Source organism: Lasiosphaeria miniovina (genome assembly GCF_030549165.1).
Source record: "Lasiosphaeria miniovina strain SMH2392-1A chromosome Unknown B0T26scaffold_2, whole genome shotgun sequence".
Classification (NCBI taxonomy): Eukaryota; Fungi; Ascomycota; class Sordariomycetes; order Sordariales; family Lasiosphaeriaceae; genus Lasiosphaeria; species Lasiosphaeria miniovina.
Window position 1 is genome coordinate 5,761,676 of NW_026848221.1, and position 12,944 is coordinate 5,774,619.

A 12,944-nucleotide genomic window follows, 5' to 3' on the forward strand; every position below is an offset into this window, starting at 1 on the left:
CCAGCCTTCCTCTTGTTGTGGTACAACGTAGGTGTAACTGTGATCTTGGTCTGACTAGAATCGTTTGGATCCCGGACAACAGCTAGCTCTACCTGATCATAACCTACGTCTACCACGGCACTAATTCTGAAGCTAGTAACACTGGCAAAGGGAATGGCAGTGCAGAAGTCAAGACCCGGGTGTCCGGATCACAGGGGATCAGGTCGGAACGATGCCAGACTATGTCTAGGACAAGGATCTCTTCGTCGCTCGCCTCGTGCTTCTCGAGTTTCTGACTAGTCACAAGATCATACTCCTTGGTCAGTACCTCTACAATCCAATACCATCACCTAGCCCTAATCCCAAGTCGGCTTTGAACGACCACCATGAGGCAGTAACGCCATCACCCCTCTCATCATCATTTGTACTGCCATCCTCACGGCCGGGATTTACCCCGTCACCCAAGCCAAGCACAGCCAGCGCTCCTCCGTTGCGCTTCGACCGTCCGGCGCGTGGTTGACAACCAACTCAAAACTGATACGGAAGGGGGATCTAATTCGATACTCGTTCCCGTCTTCTCCAAGTAATACTTATTCCCGTCCTTTTCGATTAATACTGGTTCCTGTCTTCATAGTATAATTAGCGGTTTAGAAACAATGTTACACTTGATCGAAGTTGACCTCGGTGTCGACAAGATCGCCAAGCCCACGGCATTCGCGGAGCAGGCGCGATAACGTGGCGTCCTGAATGTCTGGGTACCTTTCCTTCCACTCTAACGAACCCTCGGGAGCGCAGGGTGTGTAATAACAGGCACCGATAGTCGTCTTCACGATGGTCAGGAAGGTGTCGGTCTAGTTGCAGTCCTGCCGCGATTCCAGCGCGTAGTACACAACCGCAGGGTCAAACGACTCGTCGCAGCAAAGGAGCTCGGCCCAGGCTTGGAAAGTGAACTCAACGGTTTCGCTGTGCACGAGTAGTTTAGTCGACCTGCTATCGTGAGCCTCGCCTCGCCTCGCAGTTATTACACGTCAAATAATTAGCAGCAGCAGATTTGACCTTCGGTTATGGCTCGCGTCAGGCCGCCCAAGAACCAACATATGCAGCACCAGAAGCGAACAATCAGGGTTCGGTTTCACTTGCCGCGCGAGCAGAACTGGCCCACGTGGTCGATGACAGATAATAACTCTCATGATCCGCATCTCGGACCCCTTGCAGGTGTGGACGGCTGTCAGAAGGTTTGGCTGGGGAGAAATGTTTACGATCCTGAGCAGGCGGCCTTGATTATTCGTGAGTTTCTCTCGCACGTACCTGGGCTATACATGGACATGAGTTGCTAATCGAGCTGTAATAAAAACCCCCAGTCTGGTCCACGGCAGACGCGTTGGAGGCTTTTGAAGCCCCTCCCGCTTGCATCGAGCTCCTGCAAGGTCTGCCTACCAATGATGACGCGCAACCATCTCTCGCGTCGGGCATCGTGCAAAATATATTATCCCTTGAAAGCACAAAAAACAAAGCATCGTCGCCATCATCATTAGCACCAGCATCACGTTTAACTGTCTTTGGGTGGAACTCGGGGTTCTACCGGCTGGAAGAGGACCTGTAGGGCCGCATCACGGCCACCGTTCTCGTGATGCCCGGCACGCCAGGCATCCCGGTCAACGAGACGTGGCGCGACGCCGTGGTCAAGGCATTCAGCTGCTTCGCGCCCGCGAGCTGCGAGGACGTACTCGGCAAGCCGCACTTCCGCATGTATTTCCAGAGGTCGTGGGCGTGGATGGACCACTATCATGACTACGGTAATGATAATCATCAGCAGAAGGTGGTGGTGGCGACAGGCCACGAAAATGAAAATGAAAATGAAAATGAAAATAAAAATAAAAGCAGCAGCAGCGGGGGGCAAACGGTGCTATGCGAGGTTCGCCGCTGGAATGGTTACAGCGGTGCCACCCCGAAGCGGGAGGAGGCCTCGGCCAACAGCCCAGTGGATCGGAAGTCGTGGGCTCGGACGGTGAAGAAGGTGATGATGATGACCAGGAGTTTGAACGGAACAGGAAAGAATATATTAAGCAACAGAAGCCGAAGACGGCTTGAGAAATTGAATACCGATCCCCGCATGGAACTGCAAGAGTCTCTAATAACATCACAGCTAATACAATCACTATGGACAGCTCCAGATATATGTAGTTATGGACAGAAATTCAAAGAAGGACTTGGAACAAACATGCAGCGGCGCGGCGTGTCAGCTTTTCTAATTAATTCCCACGTACATACTAGCAACTGAGCAACATTTATTGCGAAACCTTGGTCGCCGCCCCGTAAATTCGTGACGGAGCAGGGCCGACAATGTCAAAGTCCCATCTCTGGTCTATGGAACTCGGAGAACCGTCCGGATCGTGCTCCTCAAGCAGGTAGTGCATCTTCGCCACGTAGAAGACGTAGTTCTCTGGATTCCGCCTCGCCACCGGCTTGGCCGAACTCTCCTTTCCCGCTGCCTCGATGCACTTGCCAATGTCATCTATTTGTGTTGTGATGCCGAACCGAAAATCAATAATTTGACAAGGGTCCTACAGAAAAACGTGACGAGGGTGGTTTTATAAGAAGAGCTCTTTTAACGAGAAAAACTTGACAAACCTCATCGCCCTCGAGAAACCCCGTGGGCCCCGTCCCAAAGAGGGCATGGAACGCCTCGTGCAGGAGCGTCGAGCTGCGGGGCACCACCTTCTCGAGCCCCATGCCCTGCGTAATCATGGCAACGCCCGCCTTGTACGAGGCTGGGAACTTGGGCGTGGTGAGGGCGTGGTGAAGGCGTAGTCGCAGAAGACGACGGTCTCGATGTCTCGCAGCATCGTAGGGACGCCCGCCGCCGACAGCTCCGTCATCAGAGCCGTAAGGCCCAGGTTGGTCGCGGCGCAATAGGTGCCGCCCGTGGCCGAGAAGTAATAGCCGTTGACTTCGGCGTGGTGCGATCACCAGGGGACGGTGCCGGGCTCCCTGGCGAGCGCGTCGCTGCAGGCCGGCACGCCGCTGATGGGCACCGCGTGACCGTCCTCGTCGACGATGCCCTGCCCCGGCTCGAGCCCATCATATTCTAATTCAAATTATCTAGCTTATTGCCATCACATCACCAATCCACGCTCATTTCATTTCCATTTCCTCCCAATTTAAGCACCGGTCGCCACAATCTTGACCGAAACCCCATCAGGGGTAGCCCCCGCAGGGTACGTGGCAGCCGAATAAGCCGGGTTGGACGCGTTTAAGGCGACGCCGAGCGAACCGCCGAGGGTGCCGCAGCCGACGATGGCGCGGGCCGCGTTCGCCTTGTCGGCACCGCCATCGATAGTGTTGGTGATGTCGGCAAAGAGCCCGCAGGTACGTCGCCGTGTGCGCCACGTCGGCGACAGCTACGTCTTGCGGCGTGTTGTCGGGCGCGGAGTAGCACTGCAGCGCGGCTGTCTCGCCCGCGTAGCACGCGCGGGACAACAACTCGAGCGGGGAGTTGGGGTTGGGGGCCGCGAGGACGGCGATACTGCCGACAAGAGCTAAACCTAAAGGAATGAGACTGCTGAAGAGGGTTTGCGAGAGCATGTTGTGTGAGATGAGATGTGTGTCGGGTGCTAGTCTGACTTGGCTTTGAATTAGCTGCTGCTGCTGTCTTGGAAGTTGGAACGAAGATGAGAAAGCTGTGCTGTGCTGTGCTGTGCTGTTGCGATGGGAGACACATGACTTGATACCTTTCGGCCTTATTGTGCCGCTTGTCATCGACATTGCTCTCAATATCATTTCGAAGTTTGGGAGCCGAGTGATCGACCGGTTTGTTGTGTCACTCGTGTACATATATATCAAGATTGGGAATTCCCCTCGTTTGTTTGGTACCTCTCATTAGGCAATTACTCTTGTCCTACATTAGGTATGCAGCTCACGTGTAACAACGGCGCCTACCTTCTAACATATAGTACAGTTGTAAGAACTGCCCGCAAAGGATTAAACCTGACATATATACATCTCTGCAGGTGAAGATGTGTAACCCTCAGCGTAACTCACTCACTCACCGGTTCTGCGTAGCCCTCAATACCTAGGTAGGCGAGACTGCCGAGGTGTGTGAGTGTTCATGCTCAAGTTGCTTTAGTCTCATGATACCGAGGCAGATGGTTTCCCATACACAGGACGATCCTCTCCTCAACTCCCTCGTTTCTTTGCCTGTCCTGTCACTCGATTCAGTCGGGGCTCTGCAGCGACATGGTCAGATTTTCAACCCCCATTCTAGGAGCTTTGCTGGTTGCAGAGTGGAGCCTGGCAACGACGCACTACAAACTAGAACCGACGCAACAAGCGACGGCACTTTCGTTCGATCCACGAGTAAGTCAAGTCATCCAATGCCAATCTATTGTGCTGTTGTTATCAGGGCACAAGGATGCTGACCTTTGACTGTAGCCCGCACCACCGCCACCGTACATAGTCGATAATCAACACAGTTGCTACCACGTAGCTTCTGACAAGGGGAAGCAGAATGGCCCGGTCTGGCGTTACTCTGGCAGTCTGGACAAGCACATGCAGAACCTTGACAACGGTACTGTGGTCCGAGGCGGGTATGCCGGGAGCAATGGCACTAGACAAACGGCCTTTGCTTCCGCCAAAATGAAGCCTGAAGCAAACAGCTACTGAATTGCCAGCCTCGGGGCTCCAGGAGCTGTAGGTTGACTGTCTCTGTCTCTCCCATCCCAAGTCATGGGCTGGCTAAGACAAGACTGCACAAAAGCAACCCCTAGCAGGCGGGAGCGACTACCAGTTCTTCCGCAATGTGGTCGACGACTTTGGGGCCGACAACACGGGGAAGACGGACACGGCAGAGGCCCTCAACGCGCGGCCGTGGCCAGCTGGAACAAGAAGTCGGCAGGAGGCGGCAAGACACGCTGCGGCGAGGAGTGCGGCAACATCTTCACGCAGGGCGCCATCGTCTACTTCCCAGCGCGCACGTACAAGATCTGCTCGCCCGTGGTGCAGTACTACTACACGCAGTTCATCGGCGACCCCAACAACATGCCGACCAGGAGCACCAGCAGCGTGTTCCATCATCGACACTGTCGGCTCGACGCAAACCGGCCCCGTGACGGCGCCTGCCAAGAACAATGACGTGCTCGATCCCAAGACGGGCTTCCTCTACGTGCGCGAGCGGCCACGGTACGAGGGCCTGTCTGTCGGCTCGTTCCTGGTGGCGGCGACCCAGGACGGCGGGTGCAAGAACGACGGCTCGGGCGACCAGGCGGGCTGCATTAATTCGTTTCTGCGCAAGGCCGCGGGCGCGCGCCAGGTCGCCTTCTTTCCTGCCGGCATCTACACCGTCGGCGACACCGTGTTCGTGCCCTCGGGCTCCCGCGTGCAGGGCTCCTCGTGGTCGCAGGTCTAGGGGTCGGGCTTCCGGTTCGGCGACATGCACAACCCTAAGGTCATGGTGTAGGTCGGCAACCGCGGCGACGTCGGCACCATGGGGATTGTCGTCGAGATACTCTTCTCGGTCCGCGGCGGCACTGCCGGCGCTGTCCTCATGGAGTGGAACGTGGCGGCGTCCTCGCAGGGCGCCGTAGCCGTGTTCGATAGCTATTTCAGAGTTGGAGGAGGGCTGGGCAGTGATCTGGACCTGGCTACGTGTCGCCATGCCTGGGGCCTGCAGATCATCGACTCGATCGACGTCACCATCCACGGCGCCGGCCTGTACAGCTTCTTCAATGCCTTTTACTAGGACTGCGAGGACACCCACAGCTGCCAGCAGCGCATCCTCGAGATCAGGGGATCGACCGGCGTGGCCATCTACAACCTCTTCACCGTTGGGGCAGTCGAGATCGTGCTGTCAGCGTGCGCGAGAGGCCAGAGCGCGAGTCCCTGATCAGCAGCCATCCCCGTCTATGATATTTTTACCACCGACACCAACAAGTTTATGAGTGCGTATGGAGTTGGTAAGGGATCCGTGTTGCTACCTACCAAAACCTATGTGGATATCTTTGAGCAAGAACCTGCCTCTAATCTCTACTATACATATCTACATATTTACACTTCCAGGAGCTGGGAGTTCTGGGTTGTTTATACGCTGCTGCTATGCAGAGCGAAACCCAAAATACGGCTCTCTCGCCGGCCCTGCCCTCACCTCCCAGACAAGGACTCGCCGGGCCAGAGCATCTCCAAAAGGCGCGACCGATGGCTCTCCAGCTCGCCGGTGCCCGCGTCCCTCACGAGCGCGCCTAACCTCGCCGGGATTTTGAGGTCTTCCCCCTCACCGTCGGCCCCGCCATCCAGCAGCCGGCGCATCAAGTGCGTGTAGGCAAACACGCTGGCGTCAAAGAGCGAGGGCGAGGGCGCGCCAAAGAACCAGCCCGTCTCGCTCTCGGCGAGCAGGTCTGCGAGGGCATCCAGGGCATCCCGGGCGCCGGCATACATGGCGCTCTCGTCGACAAGGATGGGGGTTGCCGCCGAGGCGCCGCCGCCGCCGGCCGAGGAGCTCGTCTTGAGGATCTCGGCCTCGGCGGCGCGGCGGAGCTGGTGCCGCAGCGTCGCCTGCACCCAGAGCGACGACGAGGCCGGCGCGACGTAGAGCCGGCCCAGCAGGGCGGCGTGCCGGGGCTCCAGGTACAGGGCCTGCAGCCAGGCGTTGCGGATGGGCACGTCGAGCAGCGCCTGGTAGGCGTCGAGGCGGAGCGTCGGCGTCTGCTCGGCCGGCTTGTGCTGGCCGTGCTCGAGGGCATACTTGTGCAGCCGGGCAGCGGAGACGGGCGCGGGCGACGCCGACGGCGAGGGCCTGGCGGGCAGCAGGAATGGGAGAGCGCCGGTGGGGGAGGCGTGGTTCGTCGCCGGGACGATCTGGAACTCTACGCGGGCGAGCTTGAGAAATGTCTGCCGATCACCAAAAGCACAGAACATGTTAGCTAGACGGCCCCAGATCGAAATCGACATGCCCGCTCGGCAACGTGTCGTGGCGACCTACCTGCCACTTCAGACACCCCGGGTTATAGCTAGGGGCGCCCAGCCTGGCGTCGCTGTCGGTGGAGAAGACATAGAGAGTGGGTAGTCGGCTCGACGTTGCCGACTGGGAGCGGGCCGGGAGAGCATTGGCATCGTAGGTGAGGAGCGGGACGCGGTCAAAGAGCTGCTGCAGCGGCCGGGGCACGGTTGGCGAGGGCCAGACCGACATGGCGGACTGTGGGATGTGATGTGAGGAGATGGGATGCGACGCGATGCGACGCGATGCGATGCGATGCGATATTGCGGCCTTGACGCCGACGTCGACGTGGCGGGGACACGCAGCGGAGAGACTGAGAGCGGCAGCACAAGGCCCCAAAACTCACGACGAATACCTCTGAATATTAGCTAGCGTGGCCCGGTCATGCACAATGCTGTATCGTCTCGACGGTCCCTGGGTCTCGGTCTGTCTCGCGGTTTCTGTTGGTGGGTGCGTGCCTCGGGGCCGATGCTATAGCCCGAAAGGCTGAAAGCAGGCCGACAAAAAAAAGGTGGAGTCTCGAGCGGCTTCCCGCCCGTGCATGAGAAAATGGCCGAATAAGATGGAGGTGGTCCAAGCGCCCTGGGATCCCCTCCCAGCTCAGGCCAGGGCGGGGCCACCTCATCGGCTCCGGGAGTAGCAAAACTCTATTTGGTATCCACTAGTGGGCCCACTAAGGCAGGTATGCCTGATCAAGGTGAAGGTACTGAAGAGAGCGAGCAATGACTAGTATTGGTGTGAGACTTCAACCTGGCCCTCGCAAAGGAAGTGGGCGAGGGCCACTGATTATATAAATGACAGTGTGCAGGGCAGGGCGGGCGAGAGGTCATGACAAAGGAGTGAGGTCTTGGCCCGCTTACGCGTGTGAGTTGGCCGTGTGTGTGGGTTGGGGCTCTTTCCTTACATCCGGGGAGTTCGGCGGCCATACAAGAAGCTGGAAACCAACCTTTCTCCAAAGCTCACGGTTCCAACGATTGATGTGGGAACTTGTGTTGTCTTCCTGAACAACATGGTACTTCCCGAATTCTTCCCGGAGCTTCTTCATAAAGGGCATGAACCTAGGAAGCAGGACTTCCTGTTGGTAACGCATCCAGTCGATCCCGCCTTTCGAATCCCGCTCCTGCTTTCCAGTCGCCTTGGTGTATTTCCAGCTTGGCTTTCGACCTGGCTTCTTCTTATCACTGAAATTGAACCGCCGTAACTCGGTCTCCGCTTTCCACCGAGTATAGTCTTCGGCTTCATGCTCTTCGTTATAAGCATCCATCATATCCTTACACTTTTGCTTTATCTTTGCTGATTCCTTTAGCCAATAGTAATAAGGTGTAAGAGAGGGTGGGTACGCCTGATCAAGGTGGTCACGATGTAGGTAATAAGTGGAGTGAGCAATGACTGGTATTGGTGTGACCCCAACCTGGCCCTCGCAAAGGAAGGGGGACGAGGGCCACTGCTTATATACATGACGGTGTGCTTGGGCCAGCGGGTGAGAGGTCATGACAAAGGAGTGAGGTCTTGGCAAGCTGGTCGTGTGTGTGTGTGTGTGTGTAGGTTGGGGTTCTTTCCTTACATAAGGACCTCTCTTCTCCCAGGTAAAGCAGGCCCAAAACATAAAGGTCATAAAGCCTTTCCAACGACGGTAGATGCAACTGTGGAAGCTCTTTTCCCACATACGGCGCCAAATCCTCCTTTTTCCACACGTTGCACCGAGTACAATAGAGGTCTCGTCGCTCCATACTACTTTCTTCCAGTCTTGGAGGGTCCAGTTACGAACCTGCATAGCGAATTCAAGCCTTTTCGTCTGTTGGGCTTTGTTCAGGCCGGGCTTCATTGTGGGCTTGACCGACCTGAATCCCTTGCGCTTGAGCTACCGTAGTATCGTTCGCCGGCTTGGAACCTTAGCCCCGGAGATGCCCTCTATTTTTTCGGCAACTCGGTCAGCCAATTCGTAACTTGAGCGTGAACGCGATTTGAAATCCTTAGTAACCACCTCTTCAATGGTCTGGTTTTCCAAGTCCCCTATTACGGGCGGCCGGCCACTTCGAGAACCACTCGTAACATGACAGTCTTCAATCTTACCGCCCACAATATACCCTCTTTTCTTCGCCTTCGTTAATAGGCTATTGAATGTGGTCTATTGAATGTGGTTCTTTTGAGCCCTGTGAGGGCCTCGATTGTTGGAAACTTGACGCCATTCGCATATAGGGTCAAAGCCTGTACTCTCTCTGCAATAGTGGATTCTCTGCGGTGGACCGTAACCATTGTGCCGTTGGGTTGTGGTAGATTGGTCGGGAAGTACTTTGCCTAGTCACCTGTGAGTAAATATGCTTCTCGGTCAATCTGTACGGCTTCTTGGTACGCATCCAGCCGAACCTGCGCTCTGAAACATTGCCATTTCGAATTCGGCTTCAATTTCGGTGTGGAATTTCGGTGTGGATGAAGTTTGGTACAACCCTGATAAGGGGTCGAAGGGAATGCAGAACGCTAATAAAATACACTTCCCCTCGACGGATTCAGGGGACCCCGGCGGTGACGAAGACTTTTGCCCCCATGTTCCGTATCATAGTTGCCTCTATCAAGCACAGGTCAATCGCTATTAGTTCATTCTCGTCTCCCCGATCACATTTCTCACCGTCGCGGACGCGCTATTCTTATTCTATCGATCTCATTTCCCACCATCGCGGACGCACCTGAACATGCCGGCTCCTGCACTGATGGATCTTGACCCGCCGCGGACAGAACCAGATCTGCTCGAGTCCCTGGCAAACCAGATGACCATTCTTTAGAACCAAATGATGTCGTCTAACTCACGTCTTCATTCAGCTGTTGGTTCGATGAATCAGCGTCTTGATTCAGATCTCGGCTTGATAAATCGGCGTTAGAACCAGTTGCACAAGACCTTGCTGCAGGAATTACTGATCAATCAGAGGGTAATGCGAATGCAGGGCTGTGATTGGTCTAACTGGTAAAACAGTGGGGAATCAGGCCAGCGCACGGGCCACACCCGCTCAACACGTGGCACAGCACGTGACCGCGGGGCACCCTGATTGAGCGCCTTCGTGTCCCCGTAGTTCGTGATCCTTTTGGTAGACATACTGTAGAAGAATACGATCAACACCACCACCCCACCCTTTCGTAGCGGTTACTATATAGTAGTGACTGGCACGGATGACCTTGTCATTCCAACACTTGCGGATCTGAGACAAGGGTTGATTGACACCCGTAAACAATTGCTCGCCGAGTTTGTCACCTCGTATTCTATTCTCCTCTTCTTTACTAATATTGTGTACTAATTAATTTAGGGGAACCAACCGAGATCGCCGCTAGCAGAATCGGTCATAGGTACATTGCATCTCGCTCTGAATGCATTCTTCTCCGGCTCGTCGATTAACAGTGCAAAGAGATCAGCCTTTGTCCCATCACGATTCCCGAGCTTTACGAGCAGAGCCGTAAGTATATATTATTGGGGTTGCTAGAAGATAACTGTATGCTAATTTATTCATCTCTGATGCGGACACGTGCCTGGTTTTACAGCGACTTGGGCACAATTCCAATGATCTCGATATTTGTGGTGCCAAAGAATCACTGCGGTGTTTGTTATGGTTGGGAGTGATTGAGGACTTGGTCGCGTGAAGGGAAGAACTGTTCGGGACGGAGTGATAGCGATACAACTACATAATTCAATTCTCTAGACGGTCGCCCTCCTGGGGTTCTCACTTGCCACCGTTCATTGCCGCCGTCAGCAAAGGCAATCCCATGGCGCGACAGAAGCTAGAAGCATATTCTTAGCCTCCCAACTTGCGTGAGCCTTCACATGCAAGATCGATATAATACCATCCCTATCTACGGATCCGTATGTAGTAAACAATGGCCGAGCCGACGCATGCACACACAGCAAGGTGCCAATTTGCGCGCGTCTTCACCTGCCCCTGGATCCTACGCAAGCCACAGAGGAACCAGACGTCACCTCACTTATCCGGGAGCCAGATACGGCGGCAATGAACGGTGGCAAGTAGGACCCCAGGAGGGCAAGATAACGACGGAACAGGTCGGAACTTGAACCAGGGAGTCCACCTGCTGGCGCCTTGGGTCCGCAAAAGCCTACACGTGCACCTGGTGGAGGTGCTGTGAACAGACTCGCCAAGGTTGTATCTCGGCGTCGATTGGGGCTACCCAAACTTAGTGCATTGCACGGGCGGAGCCTCATCCATCGCGGTTGACAGGGCGCGAAGGGTCTTGCAGGGGGATTTCTCGGCCCTTCGCCCGTCTTGCGGTGTTTATTATTAGCCGACACAAGTCGGTGAGGCCGAGGCAAGCAATCCGGGCGGGCGCACCGCAACGCCCATCGGAAGATGGACGCAGAAACGTGGCCAGATGTGAAGCCATCTGCTAAGGCAGTGTGGTAAGTCGAGGTGAGCTTCTCGTCGGGAGGGTTTGGACTGTGGACTACAGCAAACTATAAATTAAAGAGAGCGTAACCCTCCACTGTTGAATCGTCGCCATGCACTGTAATCGCCCACGTATAACCCTAACACTGGCTACACACCCCGCCCTCCAGTACATCCAAGATTCTGCCGCGCAGTAATTTACCACTTTTTACCACAACGCAACCGAACCTTACCTTTCCACTGAGCTTCAGTATGGTATAGGGCATGAAGGAAGCCTGTGATGAAGAGACTCACGAATAAATAACACGCATTCGCTTCGATTACCTAGGAAAGGAGTGGCTTGGTGAGGCTCTACATAACATCTGTTATGCCGCCCTGGACCGTGTTGCATATCAATACCGGAAGATGATAAATGCCCTCGGCGACCACCCCCGGGCGCCTCTCGAACCCTGTACCGGTCGGTTCTAGGCGCAGTATGGCATCTCTTGTGCTCGCGAGCTTCTTCAGCGTGACAGGGCAGGTACTTTGAAGCTTCAGAAGGTTGATTTCTATCTATATTAGTACTTGGAAAGGTCATTACTTGATGAAGACGATTACCGGGAGTTTGACAGAGTTGAACACCTTCGGGGAAGGCCGCGCACCACTACTGCCTTTGCAGCCGAGCCAAACGCTCCGCGGGTCTACGCGAAGTGGAAGGGTCCCGCGACCTACTGCCCGGGCTGAAGGCATGGATCAGTAAGGCTGTCAGTTGCATGCAGTTGTAAGTAGTTATAGTCAGGCCTGCAGTTTTTTATTGCATTTTTGGCCCTGTTATGTAAAGCGAATTCAACGAAGTCAGCTTCGCTTTTTATTGTAGATTTGAACGATTTGAGCGAATCTACAGCCCTGAGATGGAATTACCGCATTCGGAAGTGTGTTGACGTTGGCGACGGCGGCGAGGTGCAATTGCGGTACAACTGCGTTGCCAGCGCTTGGAGCGAGGCAGCCAGCGAACGCGGTAATTTTGGCTGTAAAATATGGTATTTTCCTGGGCGGTGAGCCGGAACGCTTGGGCGCCTTTGTACTTACAGTGAGTGCATGGCGACAATTTATAACAGTGGAGGGTTACGCTCTCAAATTAAAGGTCTGTACTTCCGTACAGTATCCGTACCCAGGATCTCGTTCCGGCGGCAATGCTGCAGAACTATCTCTAACCGCGCGCGCCCGCCGCCAGCGCAGAGCCGTGTAGGTGAATTACCCGTCTGCAGTTCTGCCGCCTCTGATGCTTACCAGCCCAGACTTAAATTCCGAACCTGCCGTAGTTAATAAAAAGAAGCCGGGCCTGGCTCGTGAAGGTGCGATGTGGCAGGCCCTGTCGACATTGGAAGCGGTGAACACGTTCTCGGGCCGAAATTTGAGAAAGCTATTCGTAAGGAAGAACAGAGGCGTCGACGAGTCGCAGTCACGCCATGCTCATGCTTCTGGATGTCTGCAGCGTGCAATTGCAAGTTGCGGACAAAGACAGAAAGATGGGGAATGTGGGGGTTTGCCCAGCCCCACCTTCACACTTAGCCCCGCTTCCCCCCCTAGCCCCCCCCCCAGAACCCCGGACGCCT

General features: G+C 55.3%; 6 protein-coding genes across 6 annotated transcripts; 2 read left to right on the forward strand and 4 right to left on the reverse strand.

Annotated features, from left to right (window-relative positions):
- Window positions 1-1,043: 1,043 nt before the first annotated feature.
- On the forward strand, window positions 1,044-2,105 carry B0T26DRAFT_800209 (uncharacterized protein; the record flags this gene model as incomplete). Its single annotated transcript, XM_060446996.1, has 4 exons — window positions 1,044-1,266; window positions 1,341-1,453; window positions 1,583-1,996; window positions 2,053-2,105. The coding sequence occupies 4 exons, from the start codon at window positions 1,044-1,046 to the stop codon at window positions 2,068-2,070; spliced, it is 768 nt and encodes a 255-aa protein (XP_060301314.1). The 3' UTR covers window positions 2,071-2,105.
- Window positions 2,106-2,239: 134 nt separating this feature from the next.
- On the reverse strand, window positions 2,240-2,953 carry B0T26DRAFT_698026 (uncharacterized protein). The gene has a single exon (XM_060441420.1). The coding sequence runs from the start codon at window positions 2,725-2,727 to the stop codon at window positions 2,524-2,526; it is 204 nt and encodes a 67-aa protein (XP_060301315.1). The 5' UTR covers window positions 2,728-2,953; the 3' UTR covers window positions 2,240-2,523.
- Window positions 2,954-4,215: 1,262 nt separating this feature from the next.
- Window positions 4,216-5,109, forward strand: B0T26DRAFT_800211 (uncharacterized protein; the record flags this gene model as incomplete). The annotated part of the gene is made up of 3 exons (XM_060446997.1): window positions 4,216-4,335; window positions 4,486-4,565; window positions 4,749-5,109. 3 exons carry the CDS (start codon window positions 4,216-4,218, stop codon window positions 5,107-5,109), a joined length of 561 nt encoding a protein of 186 aa, XP_060301316.1.
- Window positions 5,110-6,114: 1,005 nt separating this feature from the next.
- On the reverse strand, window positions 6,115-7,159 carry B0T26DRAFT_738798 (uncharacterized protein; the record flags this gene model as incomplete). The annotated part of the gene is made up of 2 exons (XM_060443632.1): window positions 6,115-6,861; window positions 6,953-7,159. 2 exons carry the CDS (start codon window positions 7,157-7,159, stop codon window positions 6,115-6,117), a joined length of 954 nt encoding a protein of 317 aa, XP_060301317.1.
- Window positions 7,160-7,753: 594 nt separating this feature from the next.
- On the reverse strand, window positions 7,754-8,409 carry B0T26DRAFT_698029 (uncharacterized protein). Its single transcript, XM_060441421.1, has one exon. It carries the CDS (start codon window positions 8,232-8,234, stop codon window positions 7,824-7,826), a length of 411 nt encoding a protein of 136 aa, XP_060301318.1. The 5' UTR covers window positions 8,235-8,409; the 3' UTR covers window positions 7,754-7,823.
- A 422-nt stretch (window positions 8,410-8,831) lies between these two features.
- Window positions 8,832-9,815, reverse strand: B0T26DRAFT_768055 (uncharacterized protein). The gene is made up of 3 exons (XM_060446492.1): window positions 9,594-9,815; window positions 9,321-9,533; window positions 8,832-9,265 (listed from the first exon to the last, which is right to left on the reverse strand). The coding sequence occupies exons 2-3, from the start codon at window positions 9,354-9,356 to the stop codon at window positions 9,074-9,076; spliced, it is 228 nt and encodes a 75-aa protein (XP_060301319.1). The 5' UTR covers window positions 9,357-9,533; window positions 9,594-9,815; the 3' UTR covers window positions 8,832-9,073.
- Between the last annotated feature and the right edge of the window lie 3,129 nt (window positions 9,816-12,944).

What these genes read in the sequence shown, in the direction of transcription:
- B0T26DRAFT_768055 (XM_060446492.1), bottom strand. Translation starts at nt 9,356, where the DNA reads ATGGCAATGTTTCAGAGCGCAGGTTCGGCTGGATGC. An exon ending in GCGCAGGTTCGGCTGGATGC is followed by an intron (nt 9,266 to 9,320) that starts GTACCAAGAAGC and finishes ACAGGTGACTAG; the next exon opens with GCAAAGTACTTCCCGACCAA.
- B0T26DRAFT_698029 (XM_060441421.1), bottom strand. Translation starts at nt 8,234, where the DNA reads ATGATGGATGCTTATAACGAAGAGCATGAAGCCGAAGACTATACTCGG.
- B0T26DRAFT_698026 (XM_060441420.1), bottom strand. Translation starts at nt 2,727, where the DNA reads ATGATTACGCAGGGCATGGGGCTCGAGAAGGTGGTGCCCCGCAGCTCG.